This window comes from Chelonia mydas, chromosome 3 (genome assembly GCF_015237465.2).
Source record: "Chelonia mydas isolate rCheMyd1 chromosome 3, rCheMyd1.pri.v2, whole genome shotgun sequence".
NCBI classification, from domain to species: Eukaryota; Metazoa; Chordata; order Testudines; family Cheloniidae; genus Chelonia; species Chelonia mydas.
In genome coordinates, this window is record NC_057851.1 from 168418641 (window position 1) to 168443160 (window position 24520).

The 24520-nt window shown below is 40.8% G+C and overlaps 1 protein-coding gene across 8 annotated transcripts in view; it reads left to right on the forward strand.

Annotated features, from left to right (window-relative positions):
* PPM1B (protein phosphatase, Mg2+/Mn2+ dependent 1B) overlaps positions 1 to 7013 on the forward strand; it is a 96245-nt gene extending 89232 nt beyond the window's left edge. For 5 of the 8 annotated variants that reach the window (XM_043543774.1, XM_037895839.2, XM_037895841.2 and 2 more), the window contains one exon: positions 3417 to 5617. In XM_043543774.1, the coding sequence (XP_043399709.1) occupies positions 3417 to 3722 (306 nt within the window). In that variant the 3' untranslated portion in view covers positions 3723 to 5617. Of the gene's footprint in view, positions 1 to 3416 lie in introns of all 8 variants that reach the window. The other 3 variants (XM_037895840.2, XM_043543777.1, XM_043543778.1) reach the window with 1 other exon arrangement.
* The last annotated feature ends 17507 nt before the right edge of the window (positions 7014 to 24520 follow it).

Sequence of the window (24520 nt, forward strand, 5' to 3'; positions counted from 1 at the left end):
CTTCTGTTCTTCTCTATATTGTGATAGCATAACTGGCGTGCCCCTACAAACCTGCGTTCAATCAGATACCAAAGCAGAGGGCTGGATACATACAACACACCCAGTTGGTGGTGGCTTGTAAAGTGTGTTTCAAAATGAAATATCACAATGATCCCAGTATAAGTCATGTTATAGCAAAAGCAGAGCTTTATATTAAAAATTATGGGCCAGATCCACAGCTAGTGTTAATTTGCACAGTCTGGAGCTGCACTGATTTTACACTGCTGAGAGTCTGACCCTATTTTGGTGAACTGTGTTCTTACATATACTAAGAAAAATGTTTACATCTGTTTAATATTTTTCTATATGCAATATTGCTGTAACAATCTTTGAAACTCCTTACTTATGACAACATTCAGAAATCTTCAATCATTCATTCAGTGATACGTAATATATTTATCAACATTCCATATAATTAATTTGTACTGTATTGATAGTCATTATATATAGGTATGATTTGCATTGCATATTTTAATGTACAGTCAACAAAATATATGGTGTGGGATAAAACCTGAACTGATGAAATTATAAAGTAAAAGGTATTTATATGAATTATTGCAGTTGAGCGGATGTCTAGGTTGTAACAATATACTGTAGTGTGAACAGCTTAAATAAAAAAAAGTAATCTTCATTTGATGACAGTGATCTTTATAGCTTGATGAATCAAGAATTTTCAGAAGCATCTTTTATCGATTATTTTTTTCAGAATACAAATTTATTTATATTTCTCACAAGTATGAAGGCTTTTATTTAAATTGTAGTCAAGCTCAAGAATTTTGTCCTCGGGTGTAGTGCATTTTCTGTGGTAACTGTTTAATTTCTGAAATATATTTCTGTTAAATAATAACTTAGGGGCAAATCCTTAACACAGTGCACAGCCTACATATGCTTGCACTGTACTGGAAGAGATCTGTGGAGGAAGGAATCCTCCCTGTAATGTTGCAGAGTTGTTTTGTGGGTAGTATTGGAGCCTCCAAGATGCAGTAGTCACTGGACTCCTGTGCGCTCTTACATGGTGTGGAGTGGAGTAGTTAGGAGCTCTGGCTCATCACTGATCCCGAGAGGCATGTCTGGTTACCAGGAACCCCTGTGTAGCACTCTTGTGTAGTAATTCCACCATTTCTGCTGTAGACAAGGATCCCCATAGATAGGAAGGCGGAGATGAGATCTGCTCCTTAATAGCGCTATAAATGTAATAGACCCTTGCACCAGAAGATTTGCCATCTAAATGAATAGTATAATGTAGTTCTCCTAACTTGCATTTGATTTTCTCAATGCTGTAGCTAAAGGATTTAAAATGGAAACAGCTTATAAAAAAATATTTTAAGAGGGTTACAGTACTACCAGAAAAAATCATTAGAGGCTAGCTAAAATGTAATAGGAAGAGTAGTTATTTTATTAATTTAAAAAAGAGGTTGGATTGTTCTCAGATACTCTGTTTTTTTTTAAATGGCTGTATTTTTCAGTTCTTCTTTATACTTACACTATGTACTGATTCGGGCGCAGTCTACACTAGATTGATGTAGCTACAGCATTCTGGGGTGTGAAAAATCCACACCTGAGCGACATAGCTATGCCTGATGTAGATGCTGCTAGATTGATTGAGGAACGTGTCTATCAGCCTAGCTTACCATCGCTTGGGTAGGTGGTATTCCTACAATAATGAAAAAACCCCTTCCGTCTCTGTAGGCTTCATTTACAGTACAGCGTTGTGCTAACATACCTATTGCACTGTATCTGTGTTCCTATAGTCCCTTATTGTAGCCATGGCTTGGGCCATTGCAGCTGGCTCCCCTTGAATGTAGAAATGTGAACTGTCGGTACTAGCCACCTGGGGAAAGTGTTTCAAATTTCACAGGACAGGAAACCCCAGTGGAGTTTCAAATATTAACATTTTGTGTTCTCTGAAATAAAGATATTTTACAGTTTTATATTCAATAACAACAGATTTTGAAAATGACACCCACACTTTAAAACCAAGTTATTCGATTATTGGAATTGAAGGGTAGAAAAGAGATAATGTTATGGCAGCCAATATTTTCATGAACCCCCTAGAATTAGATATCGTTCAACATTTGTAAGGTTAGGATTCCAAGTTTTCAGATAGCTTACAATGTTGGTTACAGCTCTGAAAGCTCTCAAGAATAGGGGCCTCTAACATCAGATCAGAATTGAAGGAGGCAGTAGGAAAGCATGAATGGCAATCAGGATGATTTGCCTTTAATGTCGTTTGTAGTGAGACTCACCAGCCTTTCAGTGATATCTAGCTACTATTTTTAGCATGATAGTTTGTGAGGCATCAATAATTAAAATATCTTCTGGTCCCTCAAAGCAACAGAGTTGTTTTGGCACTGATCCAGAACTTAAAATAGCCAGTTTGGACCTCAGATCCATGCAACTTTTTACCCTCGCAAAGGCACACTAATCACCATCACAGACTAAGAAGAGGTTTTTTTGGTTTGCTTTACCCATTTGGTTGAAGTAGTCTGCAACACTTCTGCAACTTGGGTGGAAGGAGGATTCCTTCCCACATCCTAGGTCACAATTCAAGATGGGTGCCTAAATTTAGGTTTTTGGCTTTGGCTTTAGCTAGATATTCTGGATATTCATTTTTCTGACAGCATCTTGGGAAGGAAAATTGCTAGATCATTGGAGTTTTTGTGAAACAGTATCTTTGTGATGCTGATTGGCAATAGATTGGCCCTCTACCGGCTGCATTGTACACATGAAGAAAATCAGATTTCAAATGTCAAAGGATTTTTATTTTGCAATGCTTATCAATTAAGTGAATTCTGATACTACAGCATCCATTGTTGGCAGTTAACATTTTTTAATTAAGCTGTTCACATAGGGTGTATATTGCTACTGAATCAGTAGTACTTTACATTTTAAAATATTGACTCAGTGGCTAGTGTAAATTTAAATGGCCGAGTTCTTCATTCTTTGGCTTTCACTGAAGTCAATGACAGTTGGCTTTCACTGAAGTCAACCAGACAGCTATGTGCATCAAAGGACATAGTTTGAACTAAAGGCCAGTTTATTCCGGGGTCATCTTTTTGATATTGTTCTTTGTGCCTTGCATAAAGTAGATTGAAATGTTTGTTAATCCTGTAAGTCATAATAGAGGCAATTTAAAGACGAGGTATTTTCTTAAATGCCCGTTCTAAAATAAATAAACAAACATGGATCAAATAACTTAATTTTAGGATGCAAGTTGCTAACTTAAGGTATTTTTATATATACATAGGAGGGCATAAAGCTCAGATCTTTTCCTCAATCAGAAATGACTTTTTATGTAATGTATTTTAAAATATATGTATCATTCTAAAATATCCTAGTTTAACTACTGATTTTGGGGTCTTGAATCTTAAAAAAAGGACCCTGGCGAACCCGAGGAAAGTGGAACACAGGGGAAATTGGTGGAAGCTCTCAGGCAAATGAGAATTAATCATAGGGGCAACTACCGCCACCTTCTGGAGGAGATGCTGACTAGTTACAGGCTAGCTAAAATACAGGGAGAAGAGTGCACTGCTGAACCAGCTACAGCATCCACTTCTGATAATCTTGCTGGACCCAGTGACCCAGTGGCAGACGCCCAAACAGAATCTGAAAATCATCTTGCTGAAATGCAGAGCTCTAATGAAGATTCAGGGAGAAATGAGATGAGTGATAAACAGGTGTAATGTCTTTGTGTTTCACACAGTCGATTTGATAGCTTGACCTAGCTGTTCTAATGTATTCATACGTCAGCACATTGTTGCATCAGTTCTAAAAAGTTAGTTTGTTTGTACCTACATTTATATGTACAGACTTTTTGTATGAAAAATCATCCTTTTTTGAGTAATTTAAAAGTTACTATTTACTGTAGTTTGGATTAATAAACAAAATGTAATTACGTTTTATATTATGTGTAGCAGGAAGCAGGACATCTACATTACTGGTAGTTGATAGTCTTAAGGTTTTACTTTTTTTAAAACCCTGTGACGCCAGTGATAGGAATTTTTGACAGATGCAAAAGTTAGTTTTTCTTTGTGTTGTAAGCGCATTCCTAGTGAATGCTGAATTTTAATACTTTACATTACATATATTAATTGGCATCTTAGTCAAATACACCTTTTGTTCAAATTTATTAATTGAATTATTTCACAGCATAATATCCTACATATTGCATGTTTTTTTTAAATTGTATATAGTTGACATTATCATAGTTACAAAAATAATTATTCACTTGTTTTAGGATTTGTTATGCCACTTTTGTTTTCCTCACTGTATGGTCCTTTCAGTTTAGACTGTATCCTCTGTTCAGTGTGAATATCTTACTTATTTTCTAGAGAACTGTATCCTTCACTATACCATAGGTTATAGCATAATGTATATCAGACAATAATATGTACTTAGAATTAGTGTTTAGTGTGAAGCTCTAAAAATTTGTTTACATCCAAATAAAAAATATGATGTGGAATAATATCTGTATGCATATTGACTTTATTTAAGTAATTTTGTTGATATAATGCTACCTCAAGCTTTTTGGAAGTTCATTTGAAATACTAATTATTTAGTCAAGGTTTGGAAATATTTGTAGCTACTGTTAATAACAGACAACAAAGATCGTGACACTGTTTATTAAACTAGCTATTCCTACAAATATGCTGGGAGTTTTTATTATCATAACTCTAATCTGTGTTCTAGCAATATTTCAAAGTTTTAAATTAAACACTGCAATAAAATTGAGGTAAACGTGCTGTTGTATTTTAGGTTCTATTCCACCTTTTTTGTGATATTCTCTTCATTGTGTGTACACACATGCACATACACACATTCAAGTAGATTCGTGTATTACTATGTTACTGTGAATCTAACTGCCTGTAGTTTATTTCTGAAATGCCATTGTCAAAAGTATGCCATTGTCAGCAGTGACAAAGGTATTTTGTCACAGTTCCTATTATATATTTGGTTGCAGTTGTTGAAGCATTTGCACAAAATTATAGCTTTTATCATCCAGCAAAAATGTAAATAAAAGTTCACTACCTCAGTGAGTAAGATCCTGTGGGAACCTCTTGCTAAATTTGGATTATCTTTCAAGAGTTCAGAAATCTCCCTTAGCGTTTCACAGATTTTTATGGGTTTTGTTTTGTTTTGTTTTTTTAAAGTAGTGGTTAGCTGATGGATTGATGGAATAATACACTAGGTGATTTGTTTAGGATTTTATTTATATTCATTGCAGTGCATTATTTTTATTGCATTCATATGTTCTGTAAGAGAAAAGCATAGCTAAGCTTTTAATCAGTTAATCATGCTGCTTCCAGAGATGAATTCCAGAGATTCTGGGGACAGAGATATATATGGAAAAAGGGATTTTGTTTGTGTGTAAATTAGTATAGAAAACGTGGCCATTCCTTTCATTCTTTACTTGCTTATTTTCCACTTTATTATGTTGTTCAAATTCAATTAATTATGGATGTAGTTTTTTGTATTGGTGAGTATTAATATTTTTCCTCTTCTTTTCCTGTAGGGTGCTGGAGATCTAGAAGATCCGTGGTAGCCTTACAAATCTACTAAAATGCTTTTGATTCTGGGGGAAAAAACTTAATCAGTTTTCTTCAATACAAGGGAAAAAATTTGGTGGATTTCCAACATTTTGTGAAATGGGCAGAAAGATATTAGAGTTTTCCATCACTTGTTTATTTTTGTGTTTTCTGATATTGCCACTCTTAGCATTGCCTGTATTACAGTATCTTTACCAGCCTCAGGCATACTGACTCCATCTTTGTTGAACTTTTAGCCCTAAAAACCAAGGAAAAAGTGATTCTTTCAGCAGATCAATATATGTACCTGAGGTGCATGGGATTGTAGTTGTACTCTGAAGATACATTATGGTTTAACGAAACTTAACATATAAGCATGAAAGAGTACAAATAATTGTATGAGACATTACTTATTTCACTTTACCAAGTTGGAAGGCTTTTGCAGCTCTGTGGCTTGGAAGTAATTTCAGTTGGGCAATATGGAATAGGATTTGTATTTTTTTTTTTTTTTTTTTTTTTTAATTTCCAGTTTTACCTGTATTACCAGACTGTTAGGTTTCCCTACAGTGTCCAAATTGTGATATGTTGCCTACTGCTTGCTTGATGATAAATATATTTGGCAATAATAGAAGAAGATTTTAGGCGTCTAAAACTAATAAGAATTTTACGCACGTGTACAACACATCCTTAAACTCTTTCTAGGAAAAAAAACTTTTAAAACCAAACTGATTAATTTATGGTTAGATGTAACTTAATTTGACATCTCACTCACTGCTGCAGGTTTTTTTTTAAATGCTGAAAATTTGCCTTTATTATAATGTAAAATGTGATTTTTGTTCTACATGTGGTTTTCTATAGTTTCCTCTAATTTTTCATCTTAAGATACAGACAGAAGTCTTGTGTAATATGAATATAATTTTTAATTGTTTGCATTATTTTCAAAGCTCAAATTTATCACTTTGAGATTACTATAAATACAGTTAAAATTATCTATTTTAAATCTAAGAAAATATTAGAGATATTTTCATGGGTTCAGTGACCTTTCATTTTATAAACAATGGGCATGGTACAGAGTGGCTGTCATGTAAGGTACTTGAAGATTCTTAGTTTAATTCTATTTTTGCAATAACCTTGATTTTTTTTCTGAATTCTTTTGAGTTGTGCATGTATTGAATCCAGTAGATGCTAAAAACGGAGAAGAGTAAAGTATTTATCTAAAAAAAAAAAAAAAAAAGCTATTGGGGAGGGGAAACAATGAATGTATCCATCTGTACATGCTTTACATGCTGTGGATGCCTTGTAAACATTTTCCTATTTGTTTAAACTGTGTTTCAGCGAGGATGTAATTGCCCTTGTGTGTAGTTTAAGCTAATGACAGTCATCAACTGGTTTTGTGTGAAATGGAATTCATGCTATTTTTCTGTAACTTTATCCCCATGCTGAGTCTGTAAAAACACACACACACTCACTGGTGCCTATGGGCAGCTTTCCCAATCATTTTGATTCATTGTGTATCTGATTTTTTTTTTTTTTTTGGTTTTGTTTTTTGTTCTAGAGAGGATTATTGCCACAATATATTTTATTTATTCATTAGATTTTAGCCTTGTAAGTTAAATTGTTCTAAATGATGATGTTAACAGATATTTGTCCCTTTGCTGGGTTTTTGGGGTTGTTAAAAGATAGGGAATGAAGAATGCAAAATGGTTTATTGTTCAGACTGTCCTCTCTGGTCCAACCCTGTACTGATAGTACCTTCCCAGTATGATATTGTGATGTTTCATACAATACAGTGAACATAACCAACTTGTTATCTTCAATAAAGGATTGCTAAAACTGTGTGATACACTGCTGTTTTGTGCAGAAGGGATTTATTCCAAAAAGGTAGAAAGTTTGATTATCTTTGCTTTTGTGTAATTTTAAATATTCACTTTTGGTTTTGCTGCCTATATATGTATATTGACAATTACAAGACTTCAGGGTTGGTCCTTTGGTGACATACAAAACCAAAAATCTCTGAATAGGCACTTCTGTCACAGAATGGTAAAAACAGTGGGATGAATTTGGCTTTGTAACTGCCATCAAGCTTTCACCTTAGTTTAGTTATAATTTTACCTATTATTCTAGAGTTTGGAGAGGGTGAAATCAAATCTGATAAGAACATCAGATGGAGTTTAAAAACAAAAAAAAGTGATCAGGATTTGAATTTTAGCCATAAATTCATGGAAGATCCCCAGCTGCATCTGCAAAATTGAGACAAACTGTCCAAATGTAACAGCTTGACAATCTCAGGGTAAATCTGTGACTTCCAACAGTGGCTTAATACTTTCTGGTGAAGTACTAGGTAGCAGTTACTCTCTAGCAATAAAAATAAAAAATCTCCACAAAGATGTTACAGGTAAATAGTAATTAATTTTGGCCACCTATTAAATGTTTACACTGTAGTGGAATGGTGTGGGAGAGGGTGAGAATAACAAGATGACAATTTTGTTATTTCAGATGCAGAGCTTGTTGTAATTGCATGGATGAAGTTTTAGTCTGGAATACAGATACCTGCATCTCATCATTGTCCAAATCAGAAGCCATTTTATCTGATGCCAGATTTGGCCCATTTGTGCAGACTTCCGGCTGTCACAATAATCAGGGCCATTTTTCTCAGAAGAGATCTTAATCCTTTCCAGCAGTTTCCCAGGTTGAGATTCTAAAACAGGCGTTTCACATAAATTTCAAATCCTGAACTTAGTCAGGAAAAAGTGCAGCCATAGTGTTCATGAATGACTCTTAGCACGACCCAGATTCTGGGCCAGAAAACATTTAGTTAATTTTATAAGCTTTGTTTTATTTTATTTTGGTCAGATCCGTTTGTAGAATGCAATCTTTGTCCTGAACAACTGATTAACTAGCAATTTTAATTCCTTTTTACAGTGCAGTAGGAAAACTTGCATTTCTTCTGATAGGCCCCATTTCTGCAGTGACTTATATTTATACTTAACAGTGTATTGTGAATAGCCTTATTGAAGTCAATAGGACTACTCAGTTTCTGTAAAGTAAAGCATGTGTAGAAGGCTTTGCAAGACAGTGCGTTAGTCCATACAACTACTTCACAAATGTAAAATAGGTCGTCCTTTCCCTCGGATACAGATGTTTATGCATCTGCTTTTTCAGGAATTATGCCATTAGACGTTCTTGTGCTTTTGGTTGTTGGGTTTAGGGTGTGCTTGCTGGTTGGTGGCAGAAGATTAGATGATCTGGGGTCCTTTCTGGCCTTAAACTCTGATTGTGACTTGGACATCAGATATGTTTTGTCACTGGGGCTGTCGAGTAATCGCAGTTAACTCACACGATTAACTCAAAAATTTAATCGCGATTAATCGCACTGTTAAACAATAGAATACCAATTGAAATGTATTAAATATTTTTGGATGTTTTTCTACATTTTCAAATATATTGATTTCTATTACAACACAGAATACAAAGTGTACACTGCTCACTTTCTATTATTTGTTTTGATTACAAATATTTGCACTGTCAAAATTATAAACAAGAGAAATAGTGTTTTTCAGTTCATTTCATACAAGTACCATAATGCAGTCTCTGTATCGTGAAAGTGCAATTTACAAATATAGATTTTTTTTTTTGTTATATAACTGCACTCAAAAACAAAACAATGTAAAACTTTAGAGACTACAAGTCCACTCGGTCCTACTTCTTGTTCAGCCAATCCCTAAGACAAGTTTGTTTACATTTACGGGAGATACTGCTGCCTACTTCTTATTTACAATGTCACCTAACAGTGAGAATAGGTGGTCGCATGGCACTTTTGTAGCCAACGTAGCAAGGTATTTACATGCCAGATACACTAAATATTTTTATGCCCCTTCATGCTTTGGCCACCATTCCAGAGGACATGCTTCCATGCAGATGATGCTCCTTTAAAAAAAAAAAAAAAATGCATTAATTAAATTTCTGACTGAACTCTTTGGGGGAGAGTTGTATGTCCCGTGTTCTGTTTTTCCCGCATTCTGCCATATATTTCATGTTGTAGCAGTCTTGGATGATGACCCAGCACATGTTTGTTTTAAGAACACTTTCACTGCAGATTTGACAAAATGCAAAGAAGGTACCAATGTGAGATTTCTAAAGATAGCTACAGCACTTGACCCAAGGTTTAAGAATCTGAAGTGCTGTCCAAAATCTGAGGGATGAGGTGTGAAGCATGCTTTCAGAACCCGAACCACCAAAAAAGAAAATCAGCCTTCTGCTGGTGACATCTGACTCAGATGATAAAAATGAACATGCATTGGTCCGCTCTGCTTTGGATCGTTATTGAGCAGGACCCATCATCAGCATGGATGAATGTCCTCTGGAATGGTGGTTGAAGCATGAAGAGACACATGAATCTTTAGTACATCTGGCACGTAAATATCTTGCAAAGCCAGCTACAACAGTGTCATGCGAACGCCTGTTCTCACTTTCAGATGACATTTTAAACAAGAAGCAGCATCTCCTGCAAATTGTAGTCAAACTTGTTTGTGTGAGTGATTGGCTGAAGAAGGACTGAGTGGACTCGTAGGCTCTAAAGTTGTACATCGTTTTGTTTTTTAATGCAGTTATTTTTTTCTTACATGATTCTACATTTGTAAGTTGAACTTTCATGGTAAAGAGATTGCACTACAGTATTTGTATTAGGTGAATTGAAAAATACTGTTTTGTTTTTACAGTACAAATATTCGTAATCAAAAATATAAAGTGAGCACTGTACACTTTGTATTCTGTGTTGTAATTGAAATCAATATACTTGAAAATGTAGAAAAGATCCAAAAATATTTAAATAAATGGTATTCTATTGTTTAACTGCTCAATTAATTGCATGATTAATCAAGATTAATTTTTTAAATCACACGATTAATCGCTATTTTTAAATCACTTTACAGCCTATTTATCACACCTCAGCATACCCAGAATTATTCTTTAAGTGAACATGCCTCTAAAGTGGTTGTGATCTCAAAATAACTTGGTTTTCTTTTAATAGTGTTATAGTAGTTGGAAAATATGCTCATCTTTGACTTCCACATTGGTGTGAAAAAAAGCTAGAGGTCTGACATTGCTTACTCTAATCACTAATTTGTTCATTTATTCAATCTAAAACTGCGTTGGGCAGCTAACTAACAAGTGTGATTTTTATTGTATTCTTCTAACAATACCATAATGGAAATATCCTGAGACAAGGATGAAGAGAACTGTTCATGGACTCCTCATGGGGCGAAGTGTCATTCCCACTTAAGAAATTTGTGTTCATGCTAAAGAAGTACAACTCACTTTGCTTGCTTCATATGTGAATGTTTTCAGATAGCTTGTAGCTTGTTATGGAGTGCACTGGAGATTGTGTTGTCTGGATCTCATAGTTTTGATTTAACTATGAAAATAAAATCAGGTGTCTTGGTTAAGCATATAAAATGAAATAAGGAATAAAACAATAAGAAACTAATCAACTGTTGCTACACTATGACCCCATTCCTGGAAGGGCTTACTAAATGTTTACATTTACGTGTACAAGTACTCCTCTTGACTTTAGTGGAGCTACTCATGTGCTTAAGCATGAGTCAGCCTTTGCAGATTGGGCCAAAGTGCATATTAACTTTATGGTAACTTTGGTTATCAGGAATCTTGACACAAACACTAATGCTAAATTTTGAAGAATTTGTGGTTATTGCTGCTATTGTATGCATGGATATGGACCGATGTTATTGCAATACAAAGACAAGAGTCCCTGTGCTGTGGAGCTCACAATATAAGAAAAGCAGCATAAGTAGGAAAGGAGAAATGACACACTCAAAGTATTTAAATCATCAATACTCCAAATGCTGCCCCACCTTGCTAGTTGGCTAACTTCTTGTGGACACCATGCATGAAGTGAGTTTTGAGGGGAAAACTTCAGTTGAGAGCGTACTCATGCCAATAGCCCCAGTCATTGATCTGATCATTTAGTATGAAGTAAGAAAAATGTGTTGGATCCTCAAAGGCCAAATCCTGCAATTTTGGTAATTAAAAATTCATAACGAAGTCAATGGGAATTTTGGATCCGTGTGGAATGTGGATTCAGCCACAGGTGATACTTTTGAAAGAGCTTGTTGCGTCCATTTTAAACTGTGACATTTACTATTTAGTTAATGGAAAATGTACTCCCCAAATTTTAGTTTTACACTTGTTCATTTAAAAACAGAAAATGGGAGAGAACTTTGAAGTTTTAACGGACACAATATGAATCAACTTCACAAGTCCTACATTTCCTTGTAAGGTATCAGGTCGTCCTGGACTGAAATGACATAAAGAATGGAAGCGCCAACAACAAAATTAGATATACAAAACTTAACTTGTGCCTTTATTTCTAAAATGAGTTCTGTTACCCATCTACAAGCATGTGTATATAATTACAATGCAGTATTTTAAACAAAAAAAGGACAATCCCTCAAAGCAAACTACCTCCAACTCAGCCTTTGGGCAGGTGTTTGCCTGAAATTGCCTTCTAGGATCCCTTCAAAAGTTAACCATTTGGACTGTATTCAGGTAGGGATTGCAGGCAATTCCAGTAAAATCTTTCCATTGGTATCTAAAGCTACAGATAGATCTAAATGTGTGATCATGAGCCACCTCTTTTATTACTAGGGGACATCATGCTTGATTAAAAGGAGTTTAGCCTTGTGTGCAGCGGAATCAAAAAAGCTAACAGAGTGTTGGGAATCATTGAGAAAGGGATAGATAATAAGACCGAAAATATCATATTGCCTCTATATAAATCCCTGGTATGCCCACATCTTGAATACTGCATGCCGATGTCGCCCCATCTCAAAAAAGATATATTGGAATTGGTAAAGGCTCAGAAAAGAGCAACAAAAATGATTAGGGGTATGGAGCAGCTTCCGTATGAGGAGAGATTAATAAGACTGGGACTTTTCAACTTGGAAAAGAGACAACTAATGGGGGGATATGATTGAGGTGTATAAAATCATGATTGGTGCAGAAAGTAAATAAGGAAGTGTTATTTACTCATAACACATGAACTTTGGGTCACCAAATGAAATTAATATGCAGCAGGTTTAAAACAAAAAAGTTGTTTTTTCACACAACATACAGTCAACCTTTTAACTCCTTGCTGGAGGATGTGAAGGCAAAGACTATATAACAGGGTTCATAAAAGAAATCGATAAATTCATGGAGGATAGGTCCATCAATGGCTACAAGCCAGGGTGGACAGGGATGGTGTCCCGAGCTCTGTTTGCCAGAAGCTGGGAATGGGTGACAGTAGATGGATCACTTGATTACCTGTTCTGTTCATTCCCTCTGGGGCATCTGGCATTGGCCACTGTCGGAAAACAGGATACTGGGCTAGATGAACCTTTGGTATGACCCAATCTGGCCGTTCTTATGTTGATTGTATGCAGATAGAGCGGTGCCTATCTAAAAATAATAGTAATAAACATTTACCAAGTTATGCTGGTATCTGAGATACTGCAATTATTTATTTCCTACTCAAATTATTAGAGGGGCATAACTGCAGTATCTGCACTTGTGTGGTAATGGTAGATAAACACTGATTTATTTTTTTTTTATTATTATTATTTTTTTAAAGTTAGTCACTGTCAAGTGCTGCTTCTCAAGATGAGCCAAAGGGGAACCATAGCCACATTAACACCACAAGCCACATTCTTCTTAGAGTAGATGTAGACGTGTGTGTGTTCCGCGAGCGAGTGTTTTCCTAGCAGGGCCCATAGAGGGATGGCACTTATGCCTCGTGCCTGTAGCCCCTCCCCCGGCTATATGAGGTGGCACTGCAACAACCTCCCTTCAGTTCCTTCTAACCACCCATCTGCTGGAGTCGGAGCCCTGTATGGTTGTTGCTTCACAACCTCATAATTTACCTCCTGAGCCTAGTTTTATTGTACATAGTTAATAGTGTTAGAGTAAAAGTTATAGGATATAGTATAGTGGTAGTGGAAGCGCTTTCCAGTGATACCCTCTCCAAGGTTCAAGCACTGCCCTTCATGAGGAGTGGCAATTCCCAGTGGTGACCCCCCACACACACACGCAGTGCCTGCTCTGCCTTGGCAAAGCCCACCTTAAAGAGTGCTGATCGATCTGTAGGTTGTTCAGAAAGAGGGCTTGGGACTTTTGCCTTAAGCAGCATCTTCTTGAACAGGCCATAAGGCCTGACCCAGTACCGATGCCTTCCTTGGGCTGCAGATAACCCTCGGGGTATGAAAGTGCTGCTGCCTCCCATTTTGGGATGGGACTTTCTCCAAAGAGGTACAGGAATTGTTCTCCATTGTCAGTGCCAAAGAAGAGGTCACATAAGACTAATTGTGAGTGCTCCAGGTCACAGGGCAAGTCTGGTGCTGGCTCCAATACACGGGTGCCTCTGACCCTTCCTCAGTACAGGGTAGGAAGGGCAGACACTCGGTATTGTCAACTCTGCTGGCTTCCAGGCATCCATCAAGTCCGGTACTTACAGGAATGATGCCGGTACCGACAGTGTCTGTGATGTCAGCATACCATGTTGCAGCAGATCTCTATTCTGCCTTTCAGTTCCATCCTCGCTGCTGGTCCAAGACTTTGCAAGACTGAAAACTGCAATGGCACTTTGGCATTGCACCAGGCAGCACCCCAGGGGTTGGTATGGACACAGAACTGGAGACAGTACAAGGTTCTTTGGTGCTAGGCCCTCCCTCGGCACTGATGCAATCGACGCCACAGATGGTTCAGTGGAGGTTGTTGCTACCCTCAATGTTGAGGCACGCGGGGGCTCCAGTACTGTGGCACCAGCAATTTTGGCACCCCTGGTGCTGACTACCTTGAGAACACCGATTCTGACCTTGTTCTGGGCCCACAAATGAGCTGGATCGCTTGTTGGTTCTGTCTGCAGTCACTCCTCCCATGTCTCTGAGGTCCCAAGACACCTTTGCTTCAGAGTTGTGATCCTCATCCTCCCACTCCACTTCACTGGAAGAGGTCCAAAGGCCACCGGTATGGCTACCAGGATTGGCATGCACCCCAAGGCTGGGGTGGAGGCACCTGGCATGGTGCCTATTGGTCACCACTCCCTTACCCAGATCAGTGGCCCCCTTGGGCTCAGTGGGAAGCTCCTGGCTCCCAGAGGTCTTTTTTATCATCCAAGTCCAAAGCATGATCACCTCCCCGTGCGGTATTGGTGGCTGCGGATCAGATGCAAGTCCAGGCGCTTGCAGTTGCTTTGCCCGTGGAGCTGTTGGCGTTTCCCTGTCCAGAGATGCTGCCTCCAGAGCAGGCTCTGCCTTTGGCCCAGCCAACAGCTTCGTCTTCATCCCAGGACAATGTGGTGTTGCCTGGTTCGTCGTCCTCTTCTTCCCGGAGGACTTCAAGGTTTATGTTGGGTGGCCTTGTTTCTTGGTATTCAGGTGAAATTTCTCCAGGAGAATACCCATAAACTTGTAGACACTCTCCAGCCCTCTCTCCTTGGGAGAGTTGCCCTTCTAATTAATGAGGTGCTCCTTGAACCTGTGATGGCTCCTTGGGGTACGCCAGCCTTGGTGCTGCCAGTGGCCAAGCACTTGGAGAAGCACTATGTTGTACCTGTACAGGGATATCAGGGATTTTATTCCTATCCAACCCCAAAGTCCCTGGTGGTCCTGGCAGTGAACAACTGAATCTGGCAGGTCAGGTTCAAGTCCTTCCCCAAGGACAGAGACTCAAAGTGCCTGGAGTTTTTGGGCAGAAAGACATACACCTCCTCTTCACTTCAGATGAGGTTCATGAACCAGCAAGCTTTGCTGGCCAAATATGACTTTTTTTCATTTGGTTGGCTGACGCCAATTTTGAGGAGCAGTTGCCTGAGGCTTCCCAAAATGAATCTTGGGCATTTGTCACTGAGGTATGTTTGGTGGCTAAAATGTTTCTGCAGTTTGCCCTTGATGTACAGACACTTACGCCAGGATGATGGTCGCAACAATTACTATAAGGGCAGCTTCCTGGCTCCAGAACTCTGGAATCGCACTGGATGTCCAGCAAGCAATTGAGGACTTGCTGTTCGATGGCCAAACCTTGTTTTCAGACAAGACTGTTGAAACCTTGCATTGATTTAATGATTCAAAAGCTACGCACTACTACAGGGCACAGCAAAACAGCCATACAGGCCGCAATACCGTTTTGTGCAGCCCTTCCCACTGAGACAGCAAGACTACCCCAAGAAGGGATAGGTCTTACAAGAGGAAGCATTCAAGCTTGTGGCGTGGCTGTGCTGTGGACTTTCCTTTGGCACCTGCTAAGCATCCATTTTGACTTGGTAGTCCAGAGCACTGTTCCACTTGTTCTTCTTCTTCTTCTTCTTCCCTTGTCTCTCTTTCTCTTCTCTCCTCCTCCCCTCCTTCCCCCCCCCCCCCCCCCCGCAATCCTTTGGGGACAGGCTGCCTGCCTTTTACGATGCCTGAGTCTCTATTGTGTCCCACAGCTCAGTCCTACACACTGTCAAATTGGGTTATGCCATCCAGTTCCTCTCAATGCCCCTTCCCCACCCCCATCTCTGTCACTCCGCAGAGACCCCTCTCATGAGACGCTACTCTTTGAGCAGGTCAGCTCTCTGGTAGTGTTCGGAGTGGTGGAGGAGGTTCTGAGAGTACACTGAGTTTCTACTCAGTTCTACTCCCGGTATCTCCTGATATGAAAATCCATGGGCAGGATGAGGCCCATCCTTGACTTTCGTGGACTCAACAAATTCATCAAATACGTGAGGTTCCACATGATCAATCTTATCAGCTGTCCGCCCTGCTTTTCTCAGAATGACTGATTCACTGCTCTGAACCTTCACAATGCTTACTTCCATGTGTTTTACAAAGTCACAGGAAGTTTCTTCACTTCATGGTAAGAGACTGCCACTTTCAGAACACGGTTCTCTGATTTCCCTCTCTTCCCCCTCACCCCCCCCGAGTCTTCACCAAATGCATGGCAGTGGTCATGGTGTACCTCAGGAGGCAGGGAATCCGTATCTTCCCCTACCTCAATGATTGGTTGCTGAAGGGCACCTCCAGAGAGAAGGTTGTCACCCACATCAACACCATGCTATGTTTACTCATAAGAACATAAGAACGGCCATACTGGGTCAGACCAAAGATCCATCTAGCCTAGTATCCTGTTTTCCAAGAGTGGCCAATGCCAGTTGCCCCAGAGGTAATGAACAGAACAGGTAATCATCAAGTGATCCATCATCCCCTGTCGCTCATTCCCTGCTTCTGGCAAAGAGAGGCTAGGGACACCATTCCTGCCCTTCCTGGCTAATAGCCATTGATGGACCTATCCTCCATGAATTTATCTAGTTCTTTTTTGAACCCTGTTATAGTCTTGACCTTCACAACATCCTCTGGCAAGGAGTTCCACAGGTTGACTGTGCGTTGTATGAAGAAACTTCCTTTTGTTTGTTTTTAAACCTGCCTATTAATTTCATTTGGTGACCCCTAGTTCTTGTGTTATGAGAAGGACCAAGTAACACTTCCTTCTTTAAAATCATGATTGATGTGGAGAAAGTATAGACCTCAATCATATCCCCCCTTAGTAGTCTCTTTTCCAAGCTGAAAAGTCCCAGTCTTATTAATTTCTCCTCATACTGAAGCCATTCCATACATCTAATAATTTTTGTTGCCCTTTTCTGAACCTTTTCCAATTCCAATATATCTTTTTTGAGATGGGGCAACCACATCTGCATGCAGTGTTCAAGATGTGGGCATACCATGGATTTATATAGAGGCAATATGATATTTTCTGTCTTATTATCTATTCCTTTTTTAATGATTCCCAACATTCTGTTCACCTTTTTGACTGCCGCTGCACATTGAGTGGATGTCTTCAGAGAACTATCTACAATGACTCCAAGATTTCTTGAGTTGTAACTGCTAATTTAGACCCCATCATTTTAGATGTATAGTTGGGATTATATTTCCAACATTTATCAACATTGAATTTCATCTGCCATTTTGTTGCCCAGTCACCCAGTTTTGAAAGATTCTTTTGTAGCTCTTCGCAGTCTGCCTGGGACTTAACTTGAGTAGTTTTGTATCATCTGCCAATTTTGCCACCTCGCCGTTTACCCCTTTTTGCAGATCATTTATAAATATGTTGAATAGGGCTGGGCCCAGTACAGACCCCTGGGGGACACCACTATTTACCTCTCTCCATTCTGAAAACTGACCATTTATTCCTACCCTTTGTTTTCTATCTTTTAACCAGTTACCAATCCATGTTAGGTGTGTACATGCTCACGTGCATGGCTGCCAGAGATTTTTACCTTAATGGTATCTGTAGGGTCGGCTCTGGTGGCCCGTGATGGTTGCTGGAATGTGATTCTTGTATATAGTTATTCATAGAGTTAGTGGTTAGCTGAGTTAGTGGTCCCCTTACAGACGTTGTCCCAGGGATGGGGCATGCCCCTGTCCCTGGGCTTCAAACCGTGTTCCGCTTGTCACAAGCCTGTGATAGTCAGAGACTCTCATGGAAGCTGTCTGAAGTATGTGCTGGGAGAGGCATGTTAAAGATAAGTGCAAAATTTGTAAGAACTTCAGACCAAGAACACAAAAGGACAGGGACATCCGTGTAAAAGCCCTCTTGATGGAGGTGGCTCTTAGACCAGCCTTGGAACCATCCCATTCTATCTCTGCACTGAGCACAGCTGTGTCAGTACAGAGTGCTCCATTGGCACCAGGCTTACCCCGGCACCATTCGGCTTCACCGGTGCCAAGAAAGCAGCATAGGAAACAGCAGGGGCACTCCCCGGTGTTGATCAAGGACAAGAAAGGAGTGGCAAGCAAAGAACTCATGCTGGGCCACTTGCCCTCTCTGGAGCAGCAAGGGGCAGCCTCTCCACCAAGGGCCCTGTTCCCTCCTAGGGAACCAGCTCTGACTCCTGGCAGTGGTAGGGGACCCCTACATCTGGTGCTACCTTCGACACCGGAAGCGTTTCAGGCAGCGAGGGACTTTATGGTCCTACCAGAACCGCCTACATCGTGGGATATCCTGCCAGCCGCAGAGTCAGCAAAGGCACTTCCCTACATGGAGCTGCTTCAGTGGTCACTTGGCTGTCACTGGTCCCCAAAGTCACAGCACCTCTCTATCGCACCATGGCCTCGATCTCTCGCACTGCGACTGCGATCTCTGACTCCTGCTCCCCAGGATGCCAGGGCCGTACTCCAAGCGATCATCCATGGCCGCATCTGAGAAGTGGTCCACAGCACTGCCTGCACCAAGGCAGGAGCCAGGCTCAGGCTCTGACATTGGTACCAAAGGGCAAGTGTCCACAGACATAGGAGATTCCTCTGATTTGTAGTGGGCCAATGCCATTACAAATTCACGGCACTGCCCTTCGGCCTTTCGTCTGCTCCGAGGGTCTTCACAAAGCATAGTACGCTAGTGGCCACTTAACTGAGACGTCGAGGGGTGCAGATCTACCCATACCTTGACGACTAGCTTGTGAGTGGCAAAGCACAAGTCCAGATTCTAAGCATCATCAATCTGATGCAGGCCACCTGTAGGGATCCTGGGCCTGCTTATAAACTAGCAGAAATCAATTCTGAACCCGGTTCAGTGGATAAGAGTTTATAGGAGCAGTACTCGATTTGACCCAGGCCAGGGCCTTGCTGCCAGAGTCCCGGTTCTGAGCCATGTCGGACCTCATCACGCATGTCAGAGCCTGTCCCCTCATGACCACCTATGTATGCCTCAAGCTGGTGGGCCATATGGCAGCACGTACTCAGGTGGTCTGTCATGCGCGTCTATGCCTCAGACCCCTGCAGACATGGCTGGTGTCAGTCTATGCTCCCAGCAGGCACAATTTGGACCTGGTGGTCACAGTCCCATCTTACATCCTGTCATTCCTGGCTTGGTGGACAGACCCTTGATTGGTGTTGGAAGGAATTCCCTTTGTGGCCCCATCTCCATCGGTGATGTTGATCTCTGGCGCTTTGGATCTGGGGTGAGTAGCCCACCTCGACAACCTCAGTACCCAAGATCTTTGGTCACAGAAAGAGCATTCCCTCCATATAAATGTCGGGGAACTCAAGGTGATACGCTTCGCCTGCTAGGAGTTTCTTACCTGTCTGATGGGCAGAGTGGTTCAAATCCTGATGGACAATACCGCCGTGATGTTCTACATCAACAAGCAAGGTGGAGCTTGCTCATCAGCCCTGTGCCAAGAGACTCTCCGGTTATGGGACTTCTATGTACAGTACACCATTCATCTTATGGCTTCGCATCTCCTAGCGGCCAGGAATGCACTGGCAGATCTCCTCAGCAGGTTCTTCTTGTCTCACCACAAGTGGTCACTCCACCCAGAGGTGGTCAGCATGATCTTACAGAGGTGGGGGACTCCTCAGGGGGACCTGTTTGCGTCCAAGGAGAACAGAAAGTGTCAGCAGTTCTGCTCGATCTACGGGGTCTCCAGAGGTTCCCTATCTGACGCCTTCTTTCTTCCGTGGACAGAGACACTACTATACACCTTTCCACTGGTCCTCTTGAAGATCAAGTGGGACAGGGCAAAGGTAATCCTGTTACCTCAGGCATGGCCGTGTCAACACTGGTTTGGCACACTGTTAGAGCTTTCGATAGCGATCCCGTTAGAGCTTCTTCTCTGGCCAGACTTACTCTCACAGAACGACGGTTGTCTGCTGCACCTGAACCTAGTGTCCCTGATGGCGTGGCTGCTGCGTGGTTGAATGTGGAGGAACAAGCATGCTCGGCGCAAGTTCAGCAAGTCCTGATGGGTAGCAGAAAGCCCTCCACCAGGGCGACCTACCTAGCCAGATGGAAGCGCTCTATATTCTGGATCTCAAACTGAAACCTTTCTCCTTCCCAGGCCACAGTACAATCCATCTTGGACTACCTGCTACATCTCAAGTACCAAGGGCTGGCCCTCTTGTCAATTAAGGTTCACCTGGCGGCCATCTTGGCCTTCCACCCTCCAGTCCAGGGTAAATTAGTCTTCTTTCATGACATGACAGGTTCCTAAAAGGTCTGGAGAGGCTTGACCCTATCCCGCCTTGGGACCTGAAAAGCTCACAGGGGCCCTCTTTTGAGCCGTTAGCTTCTTGCTCTCTGCTGCGCTTCTCATGGAAGGTCTCCTTCCTGGTGGCAATTACTTGAGCCCAAAGGGTCTCTGAGATTAGAGTGCTGACATCAGAACTCCCCTATATGGTGTTCTACAAGGACAAGGTCCTGCTGCGGCCCCACCCAGGCTTCTTACCAAAGATGGTGTTGCAGTTCTACAATACTCCGGACATATTTCTTCTGGTGTTCTTTCCAAAATCTCACAAACCAAGCAAGGAACGTAGGTTACATATTCTGGATGTTAGATGTGCCTTGGCCTTCTGCATCAAAAGAACTAGACAGCTCTTCATCGCAGTGGCAGAGAGGATAAAAGGTCTGCCAGTTTCCTCTCAGAGGATCTCTTTATGGATAACCGCCTGTATCAGGTTCGGCTGTGAACAAAGGTATTGCCACACCGCTTATAAACAGTGCCCACTTCTGCAGATTTTTCATGTTCATTTCCTCCCTTATTTCAACATTTGTAACTTTTTATTTCTTGCTTAACAAATAAATATATCAGTGATAATATGAAGAGCATCAGTCATCTCATAAGAGAGAGATTGAGACCATTCCCCACAGGGAAGTAAGAAAAATACGCAACTTAGACACCTTCCTGGCAAGGGAATCTTAGTGAAGATATCTTAGCTAGTTGAGCCAGCTTGGTTAAATTGGCCCAGTGCCTTAAAATGAACAATTATTTCTAAAACATCTTTTATATATAAACAGAACAGTGGAAACGGGGATCCCAATAGGGAAAATTTGAGAACCCTTGTGCATGTGGACATAACTACAAAAATATTAAATGGAAAGTTGTACAGTAACTCCTCACTTAACGTTCTCCCACTTAATGTTGTTTCAAAATTAAGTAGCTGCTCAATTAGGGAACGTGCTTGTTTAAAGTTGTGCAATGCTCCCTTATAACGTCGTTTGGCTGCCTGCTCTGTACACTGCATGTAAGATTTTGTGGAAGAGCAGCGATTTTACAAGGGAGAATTGCACAAGTTCCTCTTCTCCACCTCCTCCCCCTCCCTCCCAGTGCTTCACCCACTGCCAAACAGTTGTTTGGTGGCACTTAGGACTTTCTGGGAGGGAGGGAGAGGAGTGGGGAAGCGCCACATCTCCACTCCTCCCCCTCCCTCCCAGAAAGTCCTAAGCCCGCCAAACAGCTGTTTGGCAGTGCTTAGGACTTTCTGGGGGCGGGGAAGGAGCAGGGATGCGGCGTGCTCAGGACAGGAGGTGGAGTGCGGGTGGGAAGAGGTGGGCCTGGAGTGGAGCAGGGATGGGAAGAGGCGGGCCTGGAGCATCCCCCAGCAAGGTCAGCATCTGTTCTTCTCCAGGTAAGCCTCACTGCTGCTGCGAAGATGCTTCCTAGCCTCCTTGCCTGCAGCAGGCTGTGCCTGTGTGGGGTAACCAGGGGCACTTCCCAACCACAGAACAGTACTGTACTGTACAGTATATAATGCCTTTTGTCTGCCCCCCAAAAATTTCCTTGGAACCTAACCCCCTGCATTTACATTAAATCTTATGGGAAAATTGGATTCGTTTAACATCGTTTCACTTAAAGTTGCATTTTTCAGGAACATAACTACAGCGTTAAGTGAGGAGTTGCTGTATATGTTTCATTGTGACTTGTGAAGCATAGGATTATATTACACAACAGTGACTCTAGAATCCCTTCTCCTTCACCCCTCAGTTCTGGACTGGTTGAAAGACTTTAGTGTAGCAACTATGGGAAAAGCTGCTGATATATAACAGAGGCTGAGAATTCTCAAGAATATTATTTAGTTATAGGCATGTCTGTCACTTATCATTGTAGTTTAGTTATAGGCATGTCTGTCACTTATCATTGTAGTATCTGAGTGTTTGAATACTGTGGAAAAAGATGAACAAAAATAAGTATGTACTACATTAATACTAATTAAACATGGGCAGAATAATCCCTGTTGTAATTCCATTGCCTTCAGTGGAGTTCCCCGACGGATGAATTTGCCCAAAGATAGGGTGACAAGATAAGTGTGAAAAATTGGGAGTGGGGAAGGGGAGTATAGTGTATATAAAACAAAGCCCCTAATATCATGATTGTCTCGATAATATTTGGACGTCTGGTCACCCTAGCCAACGATGTCCAAAAATGATAGACTTTATGTAGCAACACAGGGTGGGTGAAGTCTGGCTTGAAGAAGAGTTCCGTGTAAGCTTGAAAGCTTGTCTCTCTCACCAACAGAATTTGGTTCAATAAAAGATATCTTATCCACCTTGTCTCCTGATATTCTGCGACCAGCACAGCTACAACAACACTGCCTACAGATTTTTTTTAGGCAAATCTTTCCCTGCAACCCCTTGAAAAACGCACTTGAATGGGCAATTAAATCCTGCCTGGAAATGAGTCTGACATTCCCACTGAAGAGGCAGATGACTTCTTGAACTTTCACCAAACAGAACTCTCATGTGCACAAGTGGTTGCAGGATTGGACCCTTAAACTGTGTATATGAAATGTCTATGAAAGATGAAACCCTTTTTTTCCTCTAGTTTAATTGCTCATGGATTACTTTTGCCTGCAATATTTAGAATAATCAGCAACCATTTGATAAGTAGTGCTGGAAGGGAATTTAGTTTTCTTTTTTCCCCTTTTCATCAGTATTTCCCAGTTAAATTCAACTGTGTTGATAAGATAGCTTGGAATACCACTGCAAAGTCAGTCTGAGAGATCATATTGTTAAGTGTTTGGGGATTAGTGCATAATGAATAAATGTCATCTCAGATTACTAACCTATAAAGAGTGCATTCTTTGTTTCTTCTCTTTATTTTCTGGAGGGCAGGGGGGCTTGGAATGTTATTTTAATATACACTTGCTGAGGTTTGTTGAATGTCGTTCCCCGCCCCCCCCATTAGACTATAAGACTAATAATAATAAAACTCAGTGCTCTACTTCTGGATCTGCTCCCAAGTACTACTTATATTGCTCTCTGTCTATTTATACTGTATTCATCACTGTGGGATGGGTATTTATACCTATGTGTGATATCTGAGTACTCTCTAGAGGACACAAGTTTGACATTACAACTTTGCACTTTAAAGGCAGAAACCTTGATGTAATGGAGTAATTATGAAGGATGGATTTTTTAGAGGGGATGATACTTTGTGCTTTTGTAATGACAAAGCACTGTACAGACACTAACTAACACTCACAACGTTCATATGAGCTACGTTAGTAAGTATTATTATCCCTATTTCCCAGATGGAGAGACTGAGACCTGGGATAATTAAAGATACTTTTATGAGGTCGCTACAAAATTTAGGACTCTGTCTCTCCTAATCCCATGTGTAGTCCACTTGAATATTTTACCTTTCAAGAAGATAAACGATGCAAGGACATAACCCAAACTGAACATACTAAATTCAGGGCATTTAAGTATTTACATCAGAAATAAATAGATTCAGACACACTCTTCTGGGTGTTTGTGCTTTTACTATTTATAACAAACAGGAAGAAGGCATGTAAATACACCAGAGGAATTGTAATCAAGGGAATAGTTCTATACAGATCAATAACAGTACAGCAAAAAGGCAGCCAAAGCAATGCAAGATTAGGGAATTGTTATGAACCCAATTAACACAGGGCTTTTCAATACATAATTAAAAAAACCAGGATATCATGGCAGTGTAGAAGATCCTGTTGAGAGGTTTTTCTTCAAGTGCTTGCCCATGTCCATTCCATGTTAAGTGTGTGCGTGCTGTGTGCACTTGTTGCCAGAGATTTTTCCTTCTGTGGTATCCATTGGGCCAGATCTAGCACCCTCTGGAAGTGCACTTATGCACCAGTGTAAGGAGAGCTACCAGCGCCGCACCCTCTCAGTTCCTT